Source organism: Prunus avium, chromosome 1 (assembly GCF_965620075.1).
Source record: "Prunus avium chromosome 1, drPruAviu1.hap1.1, whole genome shotgun sequence".
NCBI lineage: Eukaryota > Viridiplantae > Streptophyta > Magnoliopsida > Rosales > Rosaceae > Prunus > Prunus avium.
Genome location: NC_142284.1, coordinates 35,793,079 through 35,812,322, shown reverse-complemented (window position 1 = coordinate 35,812,322; position 19,244 = coordinate 35,793,079). Strand labels below are relative to the sequence as shown.

At 37.4% G+C, this 19,244-nt stretch overlaps 2 protein-coding genes across 2 annotated transcripts; both read left to right on the top strand.

Annotated features, from left to right (window-relative positions):
• The first annotated feature begins 1,806 nt into the window (after positions 1 to 1,806).
• LOC110768697 (uncharacterized) lies at positions 1,807 to 7,370 on the top strand. Its single transcript, XM_021972538.2, has 5 exons — positions 1,807 to 1,964; positions 2,615 to 3,119; positions 4,792 to 4,908; positions 5,047 to 5,441; positions 5,765 to 7,370. Exons 2-5 carry the CDS (start codon positions 2,622 to 2,624, stop codon positions 6,141 to 6,143), a joined length of 1,389 nt encoding a protein of 462 aa, XP_021828230.2. The 5' UTR covers positions 1,807 to 1,964; positions 2,615 to 2,621; the 3' UTR covers positions 6,144 to 7,370.
• Positions 7,371 to 11,673: 4,303 nt separating this feature from the next.
• LOC110768712 (ethylene-responsive transcription factor ERF113) lies at positions 11,674 to 14,297 on the top strand. The gene is made up of 2 exons (XM_021972557.2): positions 11,674 to 12,190; positions 13,561 to 14,297. Exons 1-2 carry the CDS (start codon positions 12,043 to 12,045, stop codon positions 14,151 to 14,153), a joined length of 741 nt encoding a protein of 246 aa, XP_021828249.1. The 5' UTR covers positions 11,674 to 12,042; the 3' UTR covers positions 14,154 to 14,297.
• The last annotated feature ends 4,947 nt before the right edge of the window (positions 14,298 to 19,244 follow it).

Here is a 19,244-nt window from a genome sequence, read left to right as displayed (position 1 = left end):
TTGCTCCAGCATAGCCTAAAGATACAGATCGTGCCGGTTCGAGCCTTACTTAAGCAGGCCATATTCAAGCCGGCCCAGTCGGTTTGACACCTATAGGTTGAACCCAAACTAGTTTGGGTCCAACTCAACTTTTGAATAAAAAGTTGGGCTTGAGTAATTTATTTCAGGGGTTAACTATTGATTTACCCCTTGAACTTGTACATTACTTTCAATTTGCAACCTCAACTTTTTTTTTTGGGGAAATTGAGTACACGGACTAATTTTTATTGCCAATTCCTCCTTTACCATCTAAATCTCAACATTTCATTCAATTTACTGTTAAATATGAGGACAAATTGGTCATTTTATATGTTACAATAATATGAAATCTCAAATAAATAAATAAATCATTTTAATTAACAGAGGGGCCCCACCCATGCCCTCCCTCTGTTGTAATTAAAAAAAAATAGAGGAGAGAGAGAGAGAGAGAGAGAGAGAGAGAGAGAGAGAGAGAGAGAGAGGTAGAATAGGTCTGTTGGGAGGGATGGGTCTAGGGTGGAGGGTGGCTTGCAGTGGTGGTCATGGGGAATGGAGAAAAGAAAATGGGTGGTTGTGGGCTATAGGGTTCTGGGTTCGTTGGGGAGGGGGGCTGTGGGTGAAAAAAAGAAAGGAATGAGGGGAGAAGAAATCTGGGGGAGGAGGGGGGAGGGATGGGTTTGGTCTGTGAGTTCTGGGTTCGTGGTCTGTGGATTCTGGGTTCTTGGTTCTTGGTTTGTTGGCAGGGCGTGGGGTGGGTTTGTGATAGGGGAGGGGCGTAGGTCTGTGGGTTCTAAGGTTTAGGGTGGGGGGGATTGGTTGAGTAAAGGGCGGTGGTCATGAGGGAAGAGGGGGATAGAAGGAGATAGGGATGGCAATTTTCCCCGCGGGTAAGGGCCTTCGCGGGGATTCGACCCTAATGGGTCGAGTATGAAGGACAAAAATCGGGTATGGGGATGGGTACGGGGAATTTTTTGGTATGGTGTTCGGGGAGGGGTGAGGATGGTATTTTAATCCCCAACCCAAACCCTCCCCGTTTAGAATATATATTAATTTTTTGATGAGGTATATAGATATATATAAATATGCTATTAAAGTGATTGTACCGATTTATATTATTATATTATATACTTATATAATTTATACAAATCTTAAGCCACACTACTTATTTATTTAGTTAACTTCCACTACATATATAACCATTCTTGTATTGTCTTATAAGTATATATTATATATATTTATTATCTTGAATTAGTACTTTTTTTTTCTTCAACAAAGTAGTTATATATTGATTTTTTCTTCCGTAATGGGGCGGGTCAGGGAACCCATTCCCCAACAAAGGTGGGGATGGGGAATCCCCGATATGAATATTGCGGGTACGAAGGCGGGGATGGGGATGGGAATGCCATACCAACCCCCGATTTGACCCATTGCCATCCCTAGAAGTAAAAGAAAACCAAAGAGGGGGGGGGGGGGGGGGGGATTAGGAATTTTTTTTCTTTTTGTTCTCTTTTTCTTTAGTTTTTTCAAAAGAAATATAATTTTTAATGATTTGACGACGCACCATTAGATGACATATTGTTGATTTAGATGGTAGGGGGGAATTGGCAATAAAAATTAGTTCGTGTACCCAATTTTTCAGAAAAAAAGTTGTGGTGCGAATTAAAAGTAGGGTACAAGTTCATAGGGTAAATTAACATTTAACCCACTATTTTAGTCAAAATGTTTTGTTAGACACAAAATTTGTAACAGCCCATCAGAACGCTACAAAAGAAAGTCGTTTTCAGTTTTGCCTTACCTTACCCACCATCCACCACATTGGTAACTTCAGGACGACATCGCAGCCGTTCATTTCCTTTCATCTATTTACCCGTCGCCTTCCCAAGATTCAGTCCTCTATTCAATCTTCCGCAGCAGGGTAAATAAATCTCTCAAGGCTCGATTTCCAGGTATTCTTCAATCAATCAAATCAAATCACTGCTCTCTTCTCTATCCAAGATTATAATTTTCCATCACCTTATCTTCGCCAATGGCCTAAATTAGGATTTCGCTGCTTTTATTTATTTATTCATTTCGATATAAAGAAGAAAAAAGATAATTGATGAATAAAGTAGTTGAGGGGTTGAAGTGATGAGGAGAATTGATGCCATGGGAGATTTGTAAACATTGCAATCGTTATCAGAAAAAAAGAAGTCGGGTTCTCGGAAAGATTTCATACAGAGGAGGATTTAACTGTGTCTACTCTCATTATAATTTGTGACATGATGTTCATCTTAAGGATGATAATTATCTTGAATTGTGATTAAAATCTTACTTTAAGGTAAGTCATGGCAGTAAGAATGAATATAAAACAGACAATCAAGTAATAGTCTTTTTTATTTATTGTTGATTTTGAAATGCATTGTATTTTCCTTGGGCCTTAGAGGGAAATAGTGATGTGCTTAAGATAATTGTGGTTTGAGATGAATATAATGATCAATGGTTAGTAATCACATTGTCATATTAGAGTTAGCGAGTGTGATCTTTCAATTCAAGGATGTAGATATAGAATAACAATGAGTTACATTGCAAGAATAATGCTTTCATTTCGCTGTAACAGTGTATCCATGGCAAAGAAACGAGGCAAGGCGTCAAAGGGAAAAGGCCTACCTTTAAGTCACGAAGATGGGAGTAAAAAGATAGGAAAGAGTTTAACGAAGAAAAAAAAGAAATCTAGGAAGATAAGTGCATCTTCCATGCCTACACCTGCACCTGTGCTTAACAGTGGCCCTTCTGCTTCCAATGTTGCTCATGCTACTTCATCTAGTCATGCTAATCCTACTACCAGGGAAAAGGTTGGGCCCAAAAAGAATGAGAAGGATAGTGGGCAATCACATTCTGGTTTTATATTCATGTGTAATGGAAAAACGAAACCTGAATGCTATCGATATCGTGTTTTTGGGCTACCCTTGGGAAAGGTAGAAGTTGTAAAGAAGATTAGACCTGGTACAAAGCTATTTTTATATGACTTTGACTTGAAGCTCCTTTATGGCACATACAAGGCAACTTCAAATGGAGGATTGGATTTGGAGCCAATTGCGTTTAAGGGGAAATTTCCTGCACAGGTAACAATGTTCTATATGAATATGAAATGTTAATTCCTAGAAAATAAGACCAACGAGTGCCCAAAAATAACCCCTTTGTTCACCGTATACATCGTACATATCTTGTTGACCTTGTCCTTTAATAAGTATGATATTATTCAATGCTATTACTAAACAACCCCTGGCCCTTTGTATTTCTGAGTTACTTAACTAAGCTAGCTACTTAACTTAGTTACGTATGTGATCAGGATTTTTTCTATGTTTGTATAAGTGCATACAATATTTTCCAAAGAGCTGTTGATCACTACCATTGTGTGTGTTCACTGCATCCTGTGTCCAACAGTCATGATTGTTGCCCCACCTTTTTCATCTTGCAAGAGAACAGTTATATATATGCAACTATTGTATAAATACATGTGTGTCTTTGGAAGAGGTCATACAGCCTTTAAAAAGAAGTGGGAGTAAGGGATGTAAGATAGCTTGCCTCTCATTATGTCTAATGAGCTTCCAGAGGACAGGAAAAAAAATGTGGCTAGGATGGAAAAGGAATTTTTTATCGAACTCCAGCTCGAATGGTAGCTTGAGGGGTCTGAAACATTCAGCCAACCCTGAAAGATTACTTTTCTATACTATATATATTTGTTCAATCTAAGCCCAGGTATTCTAGTTGAGCTAAGTCACATTAATTCCTTGTAGCTGTAATATGACGACAGTTGAAGGGTTGGCGATGATTGATGGTGCCGTTATGGTAATGAAAACAAGGATCTGACATTTTTTGGTGGTAGAAGTTGTTGGCTTGTTCCCCATAGAGTTTAGTTGGGATGTAATTTTATCCCATAGAGTTTAGTTGGGATGTAATTTTATCACTTTTTCTAGAACTATTTCATTAGAAAAAACTAGATATGCTACTTTCTCTTCCTTTTTTTTTTATATAAATTCTTTCTGTAAACAAACCATATGAGCCCTTAGAATCTTATATTATAATTGAAGTTGTAAAATGGAGATGAAATTAGATGGTTTAGGGTTGGAATGGCGGGTTGAATATCATGATTGTTCAAGTGGAGATGGTGCTGGTTACAGCTACAGAAAATGAAAAAGAATGTACGGGACTAATAGCGGTGGTGTTGGTGACACTTGTGAATTTTTGTTTGTGGTGGCGGCGGTTGCAATGATGGTTCAAGAACGTTGGTAATGGAACCATAGGAGGCTTGATAGGTGACAGTTATATGTAAGTGTTGTTGGGAGGAAGGGTTAGTGGCAGTTATGTCTAGAGTGTTTAGACAATAGGATTTGTGGTATAAAATGTGATAGTGAGGCAGAAGGTGGCTTGATGCTTGCAAAAGGCACAATCTTAGTGACAAGTTCACGGAGAGGGTTTAAGTTGCGGATCCAGCTCAATAGAAGAAGGTTTAGAACACAATGCCAACCAATTATTGAGTGAATGTGGAAATTGACAATCTATTGGTCATTCCTTGATTTTCTACTTGAATCCTCTTTTTTGCTTTTAGGGTTCTTCAAATGTTACATCAAATTATGAGACCTATTTAAAAAAAATTAGATGAAGATTTGTTTCACTTTTGGGTTTTATGTGAGATGTTTTATATCTACTGATAGAAGAAAATGTAACCTTATGTGATTTGCTTCATTTCTGTTTCTTTTTTTCATTTTTGTCAATCGTTGTTCTTATATTTAGGTCAGATTTAAGATTTTCAAGGACTGTTTACCTCTTCCGGAAAATGCCTTGAAAGTAGCTATCAAAGACAACTATCAGGGAGATTCCAAGTTTAAGCAAGAGCTCAATAACAAACAGGTAAAAGCATCATTTATAACTGTTTGTTCCTTAGTGAAAAGTTGTTCAACTAGTTGCTTGTCTATTAAAAAAATATGTTTTATTTTTAGAAAATATCATTTCTTACTGATATTTTTTTTGTTGCGAATTTTGATGAAGGTGCATGCTTTAATCTCATTGTTCCGCCCAATCACTGCATCTCTGCCTACTCCTGCTGCCCCTCTCCCAGATGTGGTTAGATCAGGCTCATTTCGATCTCCTATTACAGAAGAAGAATTTCATCCAACAGCAAAACTGTGTTTTCAAGAGGGCTCCTATTTACCTGGCGTGCAATGTACTCATGAATTACCAATCCATATGCAATCCAAGCGGGTAGTCAGATATCCACTTTACGATAAATATGAGGTTGAAACACACGTGCCACGTGCTACAGAACCTCGACATGTTCAGCATGCTTCTCTTCCCCATGATGCCGATTCCTATTATTTAGCAGCAGAACATGAGCCATACTTGCCTGAACAACCTTTCCTGTCCTATCAGGATGCATATCGAAGGTGTATTCTTTTGTTGCATTTCTGTCCAATTACTACTTTCAGCCGTGATTTTGTGGTATTTTGTACATTTGGTGGTCTCTGTTCTGTATCTTCTATTCTATTATGCAAAGGGGGATTCCTTTGTGTCCGCCTTTTTTTTTTCTTTCCCAAAATATTCCTCTATAAATCGTACTTCATTCTCCTATTTAAATTACTCCACTGGCTAGAGTTACAGTTACATTATGTCCACATCATGTTTTTACATCTTTATATTTTTCATTAATCAGAGTTAATCCTCACACATGTGAAGCACGCATGAATAATATTGTCATACATTTTCACAGGTATAGGGTCACACTTGAGGACGAGATGGTTCCCAGAGATCAAGTTGTTACGTATAGAAGCGAGTATGACAGGTCACAGTTGCGGCAGGGAAGGGAGCGAGATGTTTTTGCACATTCCGATTATGCTGCTGAATCGTATAGTCGAGATTTGCCCACTGCTGCAGCCTCACATGTTATGTTGCAATCACATTCTTTAGCACCATCTTATGAACGGCCATCAGCTTACCAACCGTATTATCAAGTGACAGCCCATCAGGATGAGAGCTGGGTGTATGCTGATCCTCTTCAAAGACCATTGCATGGTAGCTCTAACTCAGTTGAGGCAAATGTGCCAATCTCTTCACGCTTTTCTTTCACTAGAGCTGCCCGTTACCACTGAACAAGACTTGGATGTGCAGATTTATCTCAAGTCACACTGGTATGGTTTGTGTTGCTTTATTGTCAAATGCCGATTGGAGCTCACGATACAATGATCATACGTTGTCTTTAGTTTCCTGCCAGAGAACAGTTTATTATTTTTAGGCTTATTATCACAAAACATCCCTGACGTTTGCGAAATTATCACATTGCATCCCTAACGTTTTTTTGTATCATTAATGGTCCCTAACGTTAATACAGGTACTCTTAAATAGTCCCTCTGTCAAAAAAACCGTTAAATCCAATGGTATAATCGTCAAATCAATCCAAAACTATAATTTTTTTTCCTTCCCTTCTCTCTTTCTTTCTTTCTTCTTTCTTCTTTCTCTCCGCCTGGCCCCGCTCACTCTTTTTCTTTCTTTCTTTTTTCCTTCCCTTCTCTCTCTCTCTCTCTCTCTCTCTAGCCACCCAAACCACCACCCCGACCACCAAAGCCACCACCGTGGGATCTTATATCCCTGCCCCTCTCTCTACTCTGTCTGCAACTCTCTCCCTGCCCCCTCCCACAGCCCACCAACCCATCCACTCTAGCCACCCAAACCACCACCTCGACCTCCATAACCACCACCGTGGGATCTTATACCCCTGCCCCTCTATGTACTTTCTCTGCAACTTTCTCCCTGCCCCATTCCACAGCCCACCAACCAAGCACTCTAGCCACCCAAATCACTACCCCGAGAGAAGGAAAGAGGAAGAAAAAAGAGAAAGAAGGAAAGAAGAAAAATGAGGAACAAAGAAGGAAAGAAGAAAAAAAAAAAAAGGGAGAGAAAGAAGAAACAGCGAAGGAAAAGAAGAAGAAAAGAGGAGGAAAGAGAGGAGAAAAAAAAAAAAGAGAAACATAGAGAGAGAGAGAAGGGAAGGAAAAAAAATATATTATAATTTTGGATCGATTTGACGATTATACCCCTAGATTTAACGGTTTTTTTTGACAGAAGGACTATTTAAGAGTACCTGTATTAATGTTAGGGACCATTAATGATACAAAAAAACGTTAGGGATGCAATGTGATAATTTCGCAAACGTCAGGGACGTTTTGTGATAATAAGCCTTATTTTTATTTTTATTTTTCCTAAAAGTTTTGTATAGAAGGGGAGCTACTGGTGCCCTGTTGTCATTGTGTACAAAGCATTGGTCCTTTTATGACATCCTAAGGCATAATGTAGAGTGCGGAGCAACCAAATAAATTAGATGAGCGTACAACAATCTAAAACGCTTTTAGTCTTTCCAAAAGCACTCTCAAACGAACCCTAAAACTTAGTTGAGACTCATTCGAACATGTCGTCCCATTTGAACTTATTGAGCCAATGAACAATCTCACTGTAAATTTTGAAGTTACTAGTCTATTCAAGATCAATAACCACAATGCCGTGCCAATTTGTCTGCCATGTAAATTTGGCCCACAAAATCTTCTTACTGTTTGCCTCTAGTGTCATTAAAGATCCATCCAAACCGTCATTGCCTCCTTTGCTAGTTGGGCTAGGCTGGTCCCTTCCCTGCCCTGCCCTAAATAGGAGCCTAGCCCTTGGACTGTGACATTAATACCGTGAGTCATGTGAAGAGATTTTCATGAAACGGGAATAACACTATTTTGATATTTCTAGTCAATAATGTTATGACACGTGTAATAATACTTTCACATAGCATAAAATTATTAATTAGGAATAACAAAATAGTATTATTTCCGTTGCAACTAAATTTTTCCCGTGAGCCACCAACCTAGTTCAACTGGCTTACCAAACTTTCCTTTTGTTTCTCTTTCATTTTTTGGGGTTGGGGCCTAAGTTTGGCGCCTTTTTAATCGGACCCTCATTTTATATTCTATGTGTAATGAAAGCATAATGTTGCGCTCTTTTCTCATTTGGTAGAGATTTGAATATAATTGATCCCACTTTCTTCTTCGGGTAAGTATAAGTCTCTCTCTCTCTCTCATTTTATATTTTGAGTTTGGTACTTTAGCCTAGTAAGTCAGCGACAACTCCCAACGCGAGGCCGGTTTCAAGGTCAGACTCAGACGTTTGCCAGCACTCTTATAAATTATACATATTGGTATTATTAAATTTTTGGGCCTAAATTCAACTCAACTTGTTTGACTATATTAATATTTATCGTTGCAAGGGCTCACGTTTCTTTCAAGTCTTTCCGTCCCTTGATTATATGGCTCAGGCACACATCATTTTGTGTACATTTGTGGGGCGGATCCACATAGAGGCAAAATGGGTCAATTGACCTCTGCAAGTTCGGAATTCACCATTGGAGTCGAAGATGTTGACTCTTGCAAATTGCCCACAAACTGCTTGATGAAATGCTACAGAGGGCACAGCACACCAGCACAGCAAACAGAAAACGATGTTGTACAGATTGCCTTATTTCCATTTTCAACATCTCAGTAAATGTCTTTGTCCTTTTACTTTCATTTATTTTTATATTACTCCATTTACTTAAGTTTACAATGTAAATAAGGAAGTATCCCCCATTTGGATTCAAATAAAAATACTAGAAAATCAAATTCCCACCAAATCAAAATATGAAAAATCGGTTTTAGTGCAAAATACGATTTAGGCTAAAAATGATGGCTCATTAAGTTAATATATACTTCATAATAAAATCCCATAAAATCAAGTTTTCTTATTTGATATGTAAGGAATAAAAGCCGCCAAAAATTATCTTGAGAAAATGATTATTCTGAAAAACCATTGTTCATACTTAGCCAATATTTTTACATAAAACAATTTTTCGATATGAATGCATGGACCTAAGGTCAATCTAGGTAAAAAGCCTTAGATGTTCAATCCACAAAGAGTTTTACAAGAATAATCTAACTCTTACGTATTGAAAAAATATTTTCTTGAAAAAGCTCCCCCTAATAAGACAGTCTCATAAGGGTCCAAAGTTTGAGAGCTTGAGCCAAAAAGAAATGCAGATAAAGCCCAAAATCAAAATGACAACGAACCTCAAAAATGACGTAAATGCCCTAAAATGAGCAAGATTTCGCTAATATATGCCAATTGTTACGTCAAATAAGACGAGATGCTTTGGGAGGCGAAGAGAATTGCGCTAATTTTTTAGTTTACTAGAGATATTTATGGTTTATTGCAAAGTGTATCTATTTTTTGAAGTTGATACAATTCTCTTTGATAATGAACATGAGTGTTTTGTATGGTTTTATCTATTAACTATAAATTAGAATATTATCGTTTCATTTCGATGGGTTTATTTTGTATAAATTTTTTTTTAACCTTTTACACGTTGACCCCCGGAATGAAAATTCATGGATCCGCCCTGTTGTAGTCTCCATCTAGAATAGTCTTTCATGGATCAAAACTTTATAAGAAGAAGGGCGATGGATTATGGAGTGTGACCAAGCAAAGCATTGTGCAAATAGAATAATGAGTAATCTTTGACCGTCAATGCAAATAGAACCCACCACATTTCATAAATTGTCAAAAATCATCCAGACGCGAATGAATTTAACAAAGTCCAAAAATAAGTAAGGGATGATAGCAACTTATACAATAATGACATAGACAGACCTCAAAGTCTACTAGACGACGCTGGCATGCTCATGCCATTATTTTATTTTAGGGTATAAACTTTAATCTTTTGCAAGTTATTTGGGGGTAGAAGGAGAATATGTGTTAGGGGAGAAAGAAAGAAAGAAACTATAGCATGTGCAAGCGTGATGAGGTGACAAGGAGAGGATCAAACAAACAGACATATAAAATTTAATAAATAAATAATAAAGTGAACATATGCAGAATGCATGCATGTCTCTGGACATGGTTACTAGCTTGGCTTAAACTTCTCTCTCTCTCTCTCTCTCTCTCTCTCTCTCTCTCTCTCTCATTGTGTCTCTCATATTTATGGGAAAGATTGCTTGAGGATCTTAGCCTCAGCTGGAACATGATTACGATGTGGACGGTTGAATAATTGAATTTACTGGCATGCATGTAGATGAAATCTCAGCGCCACAAAACTCACAAAATGCCATATTTATATCTTCAAATATTTCAAGATAAAGCTGCAAAGTTTGAAAGAGATGAGAATTACATGTGGAACGACTGTCCGTATTTGCACCTACATGTGCATGTAATCTTTTCCATCTGAACTTCAAAAACAAAACAAAAAGGAAAAATAATAATAATTCAAATCAATATGATGAACATGTCACATGTGGGCATTCTTTGTTTGCATCTCTGCACCTTCCTATCTAAATAATTTCCGATTTATTTAAACAATATAAAATCAATCGATTTGTTATTAATTTTATTTATAATATTTATACTCCCTTTCAACCGAAGAATTCTTCAAATAGTATTATTTGAGAGATGGGACGTTCATCCTTTTCGATATGCTTATATATATATATATATTCATTAACTTGTTCTTTGATGGAGTCAAAACATTCACCTGAAAGCCTCCCTCATGAAGTTCAAGTTCTTGAATCTTGACCTACACAAAAATCCAAACCAAATCCCACAGTGCTTCGACGGTGAAGAACGGCTATATATTTATGAATTATATACAGAAAGGTCCAACTTGTATATAATTAACAAGTAGACAGTGCCCATGTGAGCATAAATGTACAGTATAGGGAGATCTTATATCCCTTCTTACATATATTCAACGAAGCAAAGCAGACGTGAAAGACTAAACCACATATATATATATATATATATATATATATCTTTGAATGGATCTGAAATATCAAAACCAATATTTAGATTTTTATTATTGATATATAATTAGCTTCCCATTTGAAGAAAGGGGCAATTAGCGATCGAGGATCGAGAGAGTGACATGAAAAAAGAAAATATATAACAAAAGTTGAGAAATGGGAGTCGTAGGATCTACTCCATCTCCTCATCTTTATGTTTGATCTCCTAATCACTTGTGTTTGATTTCTGAGATCTTTATTCTGAAAAAGGGGAGTTCGATCGACTTTGCTTTGAGAGGGTATCGTATCCTTCTAGTTGAAAACTTATTGAAAAGACTTGATTATGTTCAATCTTGTCTGTCTTGCAATGAAGAATTGTATTTGTACATCTTAGACTGAATATGGCATTACAAGAATTAAATGGAAGAAAGCAAAAACAAGGTAGAAGCCTTATTTACTTTGATTTTATCAAAAAAATAAGAAAAATTAATTAAATTAAATTAAAGAGAACAACTAAATTGTGAGAGGAGGAGAAGATGAGAAAAATCATTCATTTTCTCTTTTAAATCTTTTTTATTATATTATTTCATCTATTTATTGCTCTTCATTAAATACATACAAGCATATAGTGGAAACGTTATCATACAGGCCCAATAAATAATTTAAATGTCATCAAACAAACTCGGTTAGATGCTATCAGAAAGAAGTGGTAGAATCGAAATTACACATATAGAAAGAAGCGTCAAAATACCTTTTTACTTTATTTCTTTGGATTTAATATTACTTTTACTTTCATCTCTTACATATCTTTTTTGTTGGATTTCATTTTCATCTCATGTTACCAACACATAAGACGATAAACTCGAAAACCTGACCAATAAAAGCCCTTCTCTCTAACCCTATTTTCCTTTCTAGCTAGTGCATCTCCTCATTACCACAACACCAACACTTCAAACTCTATCTGATCTGATCTCTCTATATCTTGATGTCCTAATCTCTAAGACAAAAGGAAACAAATTTATCGAAGCCAGGCACTGCTAGCCAAGAGACACACACCAAAACAACTAGTTGAAGCTCAAAATTAAAGGTGGATCGAAGGCATGGAAAGCGCCCACTTCCTTCAGAAGCATCGGAGGAAAAAGAGAGAGATCCTCAGCAGCACCATGACTTCCCTTCTAATTACGAATCATCCTGGACAGAAGCTGACATGTCTGCCATGGTTTCTGCTCTTACTCAGGTTATTGGAACCACCGAAGATCATCACCAAGGAACTGTGGTGCAATCAAACCCTTCATCCATCTCTCACTCTATAGTAAAAGAAGAACCGGACCGCCCTCAGGCGGTTCAAGACCAAGGTATGATTTTTTTTTTTTTTTCCTTTCTTTAAATTTTTTTCTTCATTTTTTTTTTTTGGGGGTTTGGTTGTTTTGGTTTATGATATTGACATATGCCTTCACCATATAGTTGTGATTTTGATCCATCTTTTGTTTGTTTTGCATTGTCAAAAGTTGTAATGGTCTAAACATGTGTCCATCTGAAATTCCTTTTTGGCCAAGATAATCAAACTTAAGAAGCTATAGCAATGGCTAAGATTGCTCTCTCTTCCTAATATATATATATATATATATATATATGTACCCCAGCTGTGTGTAACTTGCACAGATGAAGTTTGACCAAAGACTTTTAGGAAACCTACATCATAGGTACAAGTTCAAAACTATTATTGCTTCCTACCTACCTTCCGTGAAGAACCCTCTTTCTATCTCAACGAGCTGAAAATGGTTCTTGTTTCTATCTGAGACATTCTTTTCATGTTTTTCTCAAACTTCACACCATATTGTGTGTGTTTTGTAGTCATTGAATATCTATATGTATAGTTTAATTACAATTCAACCTTGGGCCTATCTTTTTGGTTTTCTAGCTAATTCTAGAGTATCTTGTCTCAGCATTATCCGATCTTTGATAGTGACATCTAAAAACTTTATAGCTATCTTTACTTTGGTGGTGCTATATTGTCACTTAACTTCAAGTTTTCTGGAAGATTTGATGACCCCAAAATTGTTTACCCAAAAATGAGGGGAACCCTTCTCTATCTTTGTCTTGCTTTTTGGCTAGCTCTTTTGAATTTAAACTTTTACATATATATAGTGCTTTAGCACCGGTAGGGCACACTTTGCTGCTGATCACACCCCTCTTCTAGCTAGATTCCTTCCACATTGAGAATGCATGGCAAGTCAAGACGTACGTGTCAATGCATCAACTAGGAATTAAAATACCTGTGTTTTATTTATGTGTAAACGTGATAGCATTGTAATTAAACTCATTACGCTTGATATGTCCGAGACTACATTATTTTGCTCAATTTTTAAGATGTACGTGTCAATGCATCAACTAGGAATTAAAATACTTGTGTTTTATTTAAACGTGATAGCATTGTAATTAAACTCATTATGCTTGATATGTCCGAAATTACATTATTTTGCTCAATTTTTAATGTGTTGTGTTTATGTCTGAAACTACGTTGTTTTGCTCAATTTTTAATGTGTTGTATTTATGTTTGAAATTACGTTGTTTTGCTCAATGTATATCAACTCAATATATAAAACTTGAGCAAAACGACCCTATTTTTGTTTTCAATTCTATTATACAGTGTAAAATATCTTTGGCTCATAATTGAAACTTTGTATATATTGTTATTTCATGGCGTGCATTTTTGTGAATTAAGAGACTGTAAGGAGACGACACTATAGAGGAGTGAGACAAAGACCTTGGGGGAAATGGGCAGCGGAAATACGTGACCCAAAGAAAGCAGCCAGAGTTTGGCTTGGGACTTTTGAGACAGCTGAAGACGCTGCCATTGCATACGATAACGCAGCTCTCAGGTTCAAAGGCACAAAAGCCAAGCTCAACTTTCCTGAACGAGTTCAAGGCAAGACTGACTTTGGCATGCTTATGGCTACTTCTGGTTCAACAAGAACAACAAGTAGTAGCAGTGCCTCTACTCAACAAAATCAAAATTTCACGGGGCCAGCTGGTGGCGGTGTTGTTGCTCATCCACCAGCTGCTCCGTTGATGGCTCCTCAGCCGGAAACTTTCCCTGATTTGTATCAGTATGCGCAGCTTCTCTCCGGGAATGATACTGATTTCTCGTACCACTCTTCCAATCTATTTAATCACCCAGATCCATTTGGTTCACAAATTTCATCACCAACAACGCATTTTTCATCCTCGAATGCATCGCAACCGCCACAAAGACAACAACAAGATGATCAAGACGAAGATGTGAAGGACTGGAATTGGAATAATCCAAGCCAGTAGTAGCTGCATGCGTATGTAATTTTGATGAGGTTCAATTCTATGTATTATATATTTATATATATTGAGAGGAAAGTTTACTATTTGAGCTCATCAATTTGATCTTCAAGTTCTAGCTTGCTAGTTAGTTTGATCATTTAATTTCAAGTCTTTTTTTTTTTCCTTGTTGCCTGAACTTTTACGGATTGTTGTAGTGCCATGCATTGAAAAACGCCTGTCTAGTTATGAAGGAGAGAATCATACGTATAGGCTATATATATTCAGGCATTACCAGATGGTTTTTAGGTTTAAGACTTGAGTATATTACCCATATATTTCAATTCTCCGCATAATCCTCTCTCAAGCATGCATTATAATTTATTATCGAAACTTCAATTGCCTTTTTTTAAGTGATAAGAAATACAAGACGACTATTTTAGAGCTTCGATAAACAAACAAACAAGAAATTATTTGTAGTTCAAAATAGTCTCTTACCTTTTGCTATGTGTAAATATTATAACCCCAAAGTTGAAGATTTATGCGTCAAGTTTGTAGTCCAATTTGGACTGCATAAACTTCAATCTACAATACAATTGACCGTAGAAATTAAGAGAGGAAATCCATTTCTTTGAAAGAAAAGAGGGAGAAAAAAATCATTGAATTGAATCTCACATCAAATATTGCTAGCGTAAGAAAAGTCACATCGGAATATTTGTCACTCATTTTAATTCCAAATTAGTAACAATATCTATGACACATGTAATGAAGTGCCGTCACTTCAAGAATTAAAGGTAGAATATTATTGTTCCCGATCGATCCGATCCTCTGATGGGATTGCAAAGTCTCCAATCAACAACAGATATTACCGTCCTTGTTACAAAGAAGGAAATTAAAATGCTCACTCAAACAGAAAAACCAAACAAAATAAAAATTATAATAATCTTTTCAGTGCATGCCAACTTTTTTAAATACACGAACCTTGGCTTCCCATGATGAGCCATCATAAGTGGTGGATGCAAATTGGGACACGTTACACTTTGCAAAACCTTAAAGTGGGAAATGGAACCGACCAACCATCAAGCTTCAAAAACCTTAACATCTCCAACTCCAAGTGGCAAGCAATTTGAAACACCAAAAACAGAACAAAACAAAAAAAAAAAAAAAAAAGAGGGACAAGATAGAAACGTGCTGTTTGAACAAGGCAAAGACGAAGAGGCTCCACTGCTTTTTAACGCTTTATTCTCCCACTTGGTTTTTGGGTTTGCGATGAAGTATAAAAATAATAATTGAACCCAAAGCTCTTATCTTTTTTTTGTCGTAAGGATCAGTACAAATTGAAAGACAACGGCTAAAAACCATGCGCATGCTAAAGCTCCAGTGGGCCTTCAACCCACTTGTCCCTGAAAGGTTAGCTCTTGTGGGCCATCTACAAATCTTCCAAAGCCCAAAAAGGGTGATCTGCCTAGCTACACAATGAACTGCAAAACGACAAAAAGAAAAAGGGCAAACAAGGAGAAGCTTCCCTCCCGTCTTTCCCTTCTTGTCTTCTCCACCCACCTTATGCCACGTGTATTTCATCAACACATGAGTTTATGTATGTAAAATGCCAAGGGCCCGTTTTATAACCATTTTAATTTTAGTATTTCATTTTCATTTTTTTTGCGCTAGAGTATAGAGGGAAAAGTGAGAGAATGGAAGTGAGAATGAGAGTAGAGATGAGACTGAGAAAAGAGGCTAGGAGGAAGGAGTCACAAAGGTGAAAACAAAAACTAAAAATAGAAATTTATTTGAAATTGTTTTCACTTTTGTTACTCGTCCCTCTCTATCATTCTCTTTTTCAATCTCATCCTCACTCTCATTTTCACTCTCATTTTACTCCATACTCTAATACAAAAATTAAAAACTAAAATTTAAATGATTATCAAACGGTACATAATGTCTTGCTCATAATGATAATAAAGCGCTTATATATATAAGTGAAATACATGTAACATTCAATGAATAAGAAATACAAAAAGGGAAAGTGGCAAGCATTCTTTTTCTTTTTTCCTTAATCGTTACGCTTTTGATTGCGCATGATTAGAGTGACATGTGCTCACTTATCAAGGCAAGGATGGGATTTGGGCAAGATCAGGAAAATATGCTGAGATGGGGGGTTGTGGATCCCACCTTGATTTGGACAAGTGAGATGAGGTTTATTTACTATGCTTTCGGCATCCCATGTCAATTTTTGCGGCTACACTCCCCCTTTCTCTTATTCTTATACCGTCCTTTGCTTCCAAGCCGCAATGGAAAACAGTGAAGCATTCTCAACCGGATTCACATTTCATTTGGTTTTTAGGTTATTTGGATAGAAAAATACATCGTATAAACATACTGTTTTAGCCAATCAATATTAAGAAACTCGATTACTAAAATGGCACTCTACTCTAGTATCGTTTATGACCTCCCGCACAAGGTTTTTGGGTACCATTCATATTTTTACAAAGCTTGTTGTTGTGATCAATGTTTTGAAAGACAAGACGTAGAAGTGAGGTTTTTTTAGTTGAGCAAGATGAGGCATAAGGCTTGAAGCGTTGAGGTTTAAGCTTTTCAAACATTAATTTATTATAATAAGAAAATTCTATATAAATAATATAATACAATTAAATTTTACTACTAATTTTTATGAAAGCAAAATAAAATTAAGATATATACATATACATGAATCTAGTAACAAAAGAGTTTTTTATTTTCTTTTGTCGGAAGTTAAAAAAGAGTCAGACTAAGAACCAAAGTATATGTTAAATATTAGGGCCAAGTTAGGACAAGCTAAATATATTTAAAATAATAAGGTTAATTTATTTTTTATGGAGCAAATAAAAAGGTTTTGCTGCTTATTAAACGCAGCGTTTCTTTTTTAAAAGGGGGACATGACATGCGTTAAAACCTAAAGCATAGATAATATCAAAACAAAGCATTAAAAAACAATTGGACTATATGAAACAATGACGTTGTAGATGCACCTTTTTCCTCGTGTTGTCTTCTTCTTCCTCGCGCAGATGCGCCTAGCAGAGCCGTAAAGCGCCATTTCACATCGCCTTGCTGTCGACGCACACACTAATCTTGCAAACAACTAAACAAGGGAATGCCTGAGGCGATGTGCTCCTGTCTTGCTCCGATGTGGGCCTGTGGGAGCAAAGAAATCTGACGAGCAATCAGGAGGCGCCATGTGGAAAAGGTGCAAACCTAAGAATATATTATTCAAATCAATATTCTTATTTAATAATATATTCAATATGGGAGTTACCTATTTAGGTTGAGGGAATAAATTCCATAAATTCCCTCAATTTATTTATTTCCTTCTATAACTTCCCTCAACCCAATTAATCAAGAAATGAATAATTCTCCATTATTCCCTCCTTAATTGGAAAATGAATGTTAAGAGAAAAGAAAATCTATTTAAGCTAAATGGAGGACACAAATAAGGTAACTCTTCCTCACTCGGAAAATTACCGAAAATTACTCTCTTTCTAGCCAAAATCCTCCCTTGCTCTCATACTCATGGCTGACCAGCTCAGGCTGTCGCCATCTCTCTTACCTACTCAGCTCGCAAGCCACATATCTCTTTCGTAGAGAAATATCTTCATCCTTTCAGTATTATCTGCATCTTCCGAGACCATATTACTGACTTAGGCATCAGAGGGCCCTTGGCCACCACCACACCGGTGGTTCTCCGTTGACCGCCATTTGTCCTGTAGGGAATCTAACAGAGGAACGAACAAGAGAGAAGATTCATCCACAAATATTTTCTTGTGAGAAATTTTCACAAATTTTTTGGTGTTTTCATTGGGAGCCTCAAAATATACTCAAAGTGAAGCTCTCACAAATTTCAATAAGGAAATCCTTTTCCTTTCCATTTATCAAATCCATTTGAAGCATTTGAAACAATCATGGTGAAAAGTATCACCACAAGGAGCAAGATGGGGGCCACAAACTCCATCGCAGCACCAAGTCCTCACGATACCGCCGTTGAGACTAGCAATTCCCATGCGGCCACCGTTGCCCAGCTTGGACCGATCTTGGAGCAAATGTTGCCACACCCACCTTTGCTGCTACAACCCTTAAATATTGCTCCTATTCGAGCTTCCAAAGAAGCCCAGGTCGTCATCAACTTGGCTCTACACAATTCTCTCCTACTTGCCCAAACAGCCAAGCGTCTTAATCGCAAGGCTGACGAGCTGACTAGGAGAGTCAAGGACCAAAGCAATTTGGTTGATCAGCTACCCAAGCATATCAACTTCGTTCGAGACTTTGGACCAAGGTTCGATGGTGAAGAAAGAAGGATGGGTGACAGCACCGGCAGACATCTCGAAAGATCCCAAGGATATCAAGTAAGGACCAGCAGGCAGGAAGGAGGACAAGAACGTGCTGACCAGCACCCTGGAATATCACAAGCATTAGTGAGTGGCGACCAGAGCAGGATGAGCACTCATTCGAGACTAAGCCCACGGACTAATGGGCACACAAGATTGAGGGCACAATCTGATGTCTACACCAGATTGGCCCTGCATGGAAGCATCTGTTCGATACTAAGCCCACTGGGAGACCAGATGCGCAACCCTCCACATAAGGAACATGAACGAAGGCACTCACCTACTCAAACAGGAAGAGCAGATTCCAGGCCATATGTTGTGGAGAACCTTTCGCAAGCCTAATCAACCAATACATTGCGTCGGCAGGCCAGCCGAAGGGAACAACCCCCGTCAGCCGATGAGGAGGTTGACCAGCGATGCCAACATTATAGACGTCCTCAACAAGAGCCACAAGCATTGCGAGTGGAAGACATCGAGAAGCTTGTGAAAGATCGACTCCAAGGCCTAAGGGTCGGAGGAGATTTAGAGGACGCCCTGCGCAAGGAAGTAGACCAAGTGAACTCTGACAAGACCTTACCCAAATTCCACTTTGAATTCCGTGTCAAACCCTGTGTGAGTCCAACACCTGGCAGGTGTCGAGACGAATGACTAAATTACCATTTTTTCCCTAATTCAAAAATTGCTTTAGGATTTGACTTCTACAAGAAAACCGGTAAAGTGTCCCTGAAAAATGCTCATTTCCAATAAATTTCCACCTGTA

What these genes read in the sequence shown, in the direction of transcription:
- LOC110768712 (XM_021972557.2), top strand. Translation starts at nt 12,043, where the DNA reads ATGTCTGCCATGGTTTCTGCTCTTACTCAGGTTATTGGAACCACCGAA. An exon ending in TCAGGCGGTTCAAGACCAAG is followed by an intron (nt 12,191 to 13,560) that starts GTATGATTTTTT and finishes TTGTGAATTAAG; the next exon opens with AGACTGTAAGGAGACGACAC.
- LOC110768697 (XM_021972538.2), top strand. Translation starts at nt 2,622, where the DNA reads ATGGCAAAGAAACGAGGCAAGGCGTCAAAGGGAAAAGGCCTACCTTTA. An exon ending in AGGGGAAATTTCCTGCACAG is followed by an intron (nt 3,120 to 4,791) that starts GTAACAATGTTC and finishes TCTTATATTTAG; the next exon opens with GTCAGATTTAAGATTTTCAA. An exon ending in AAGAGCTCAATAACAAACAG is followed by an intron (nt 4,909 to 5,046) that starts GTAAAAGCATCA and finishes ATTTTGATGAAG; the next exon opens with GTGCATGCTTTAATCTCATT.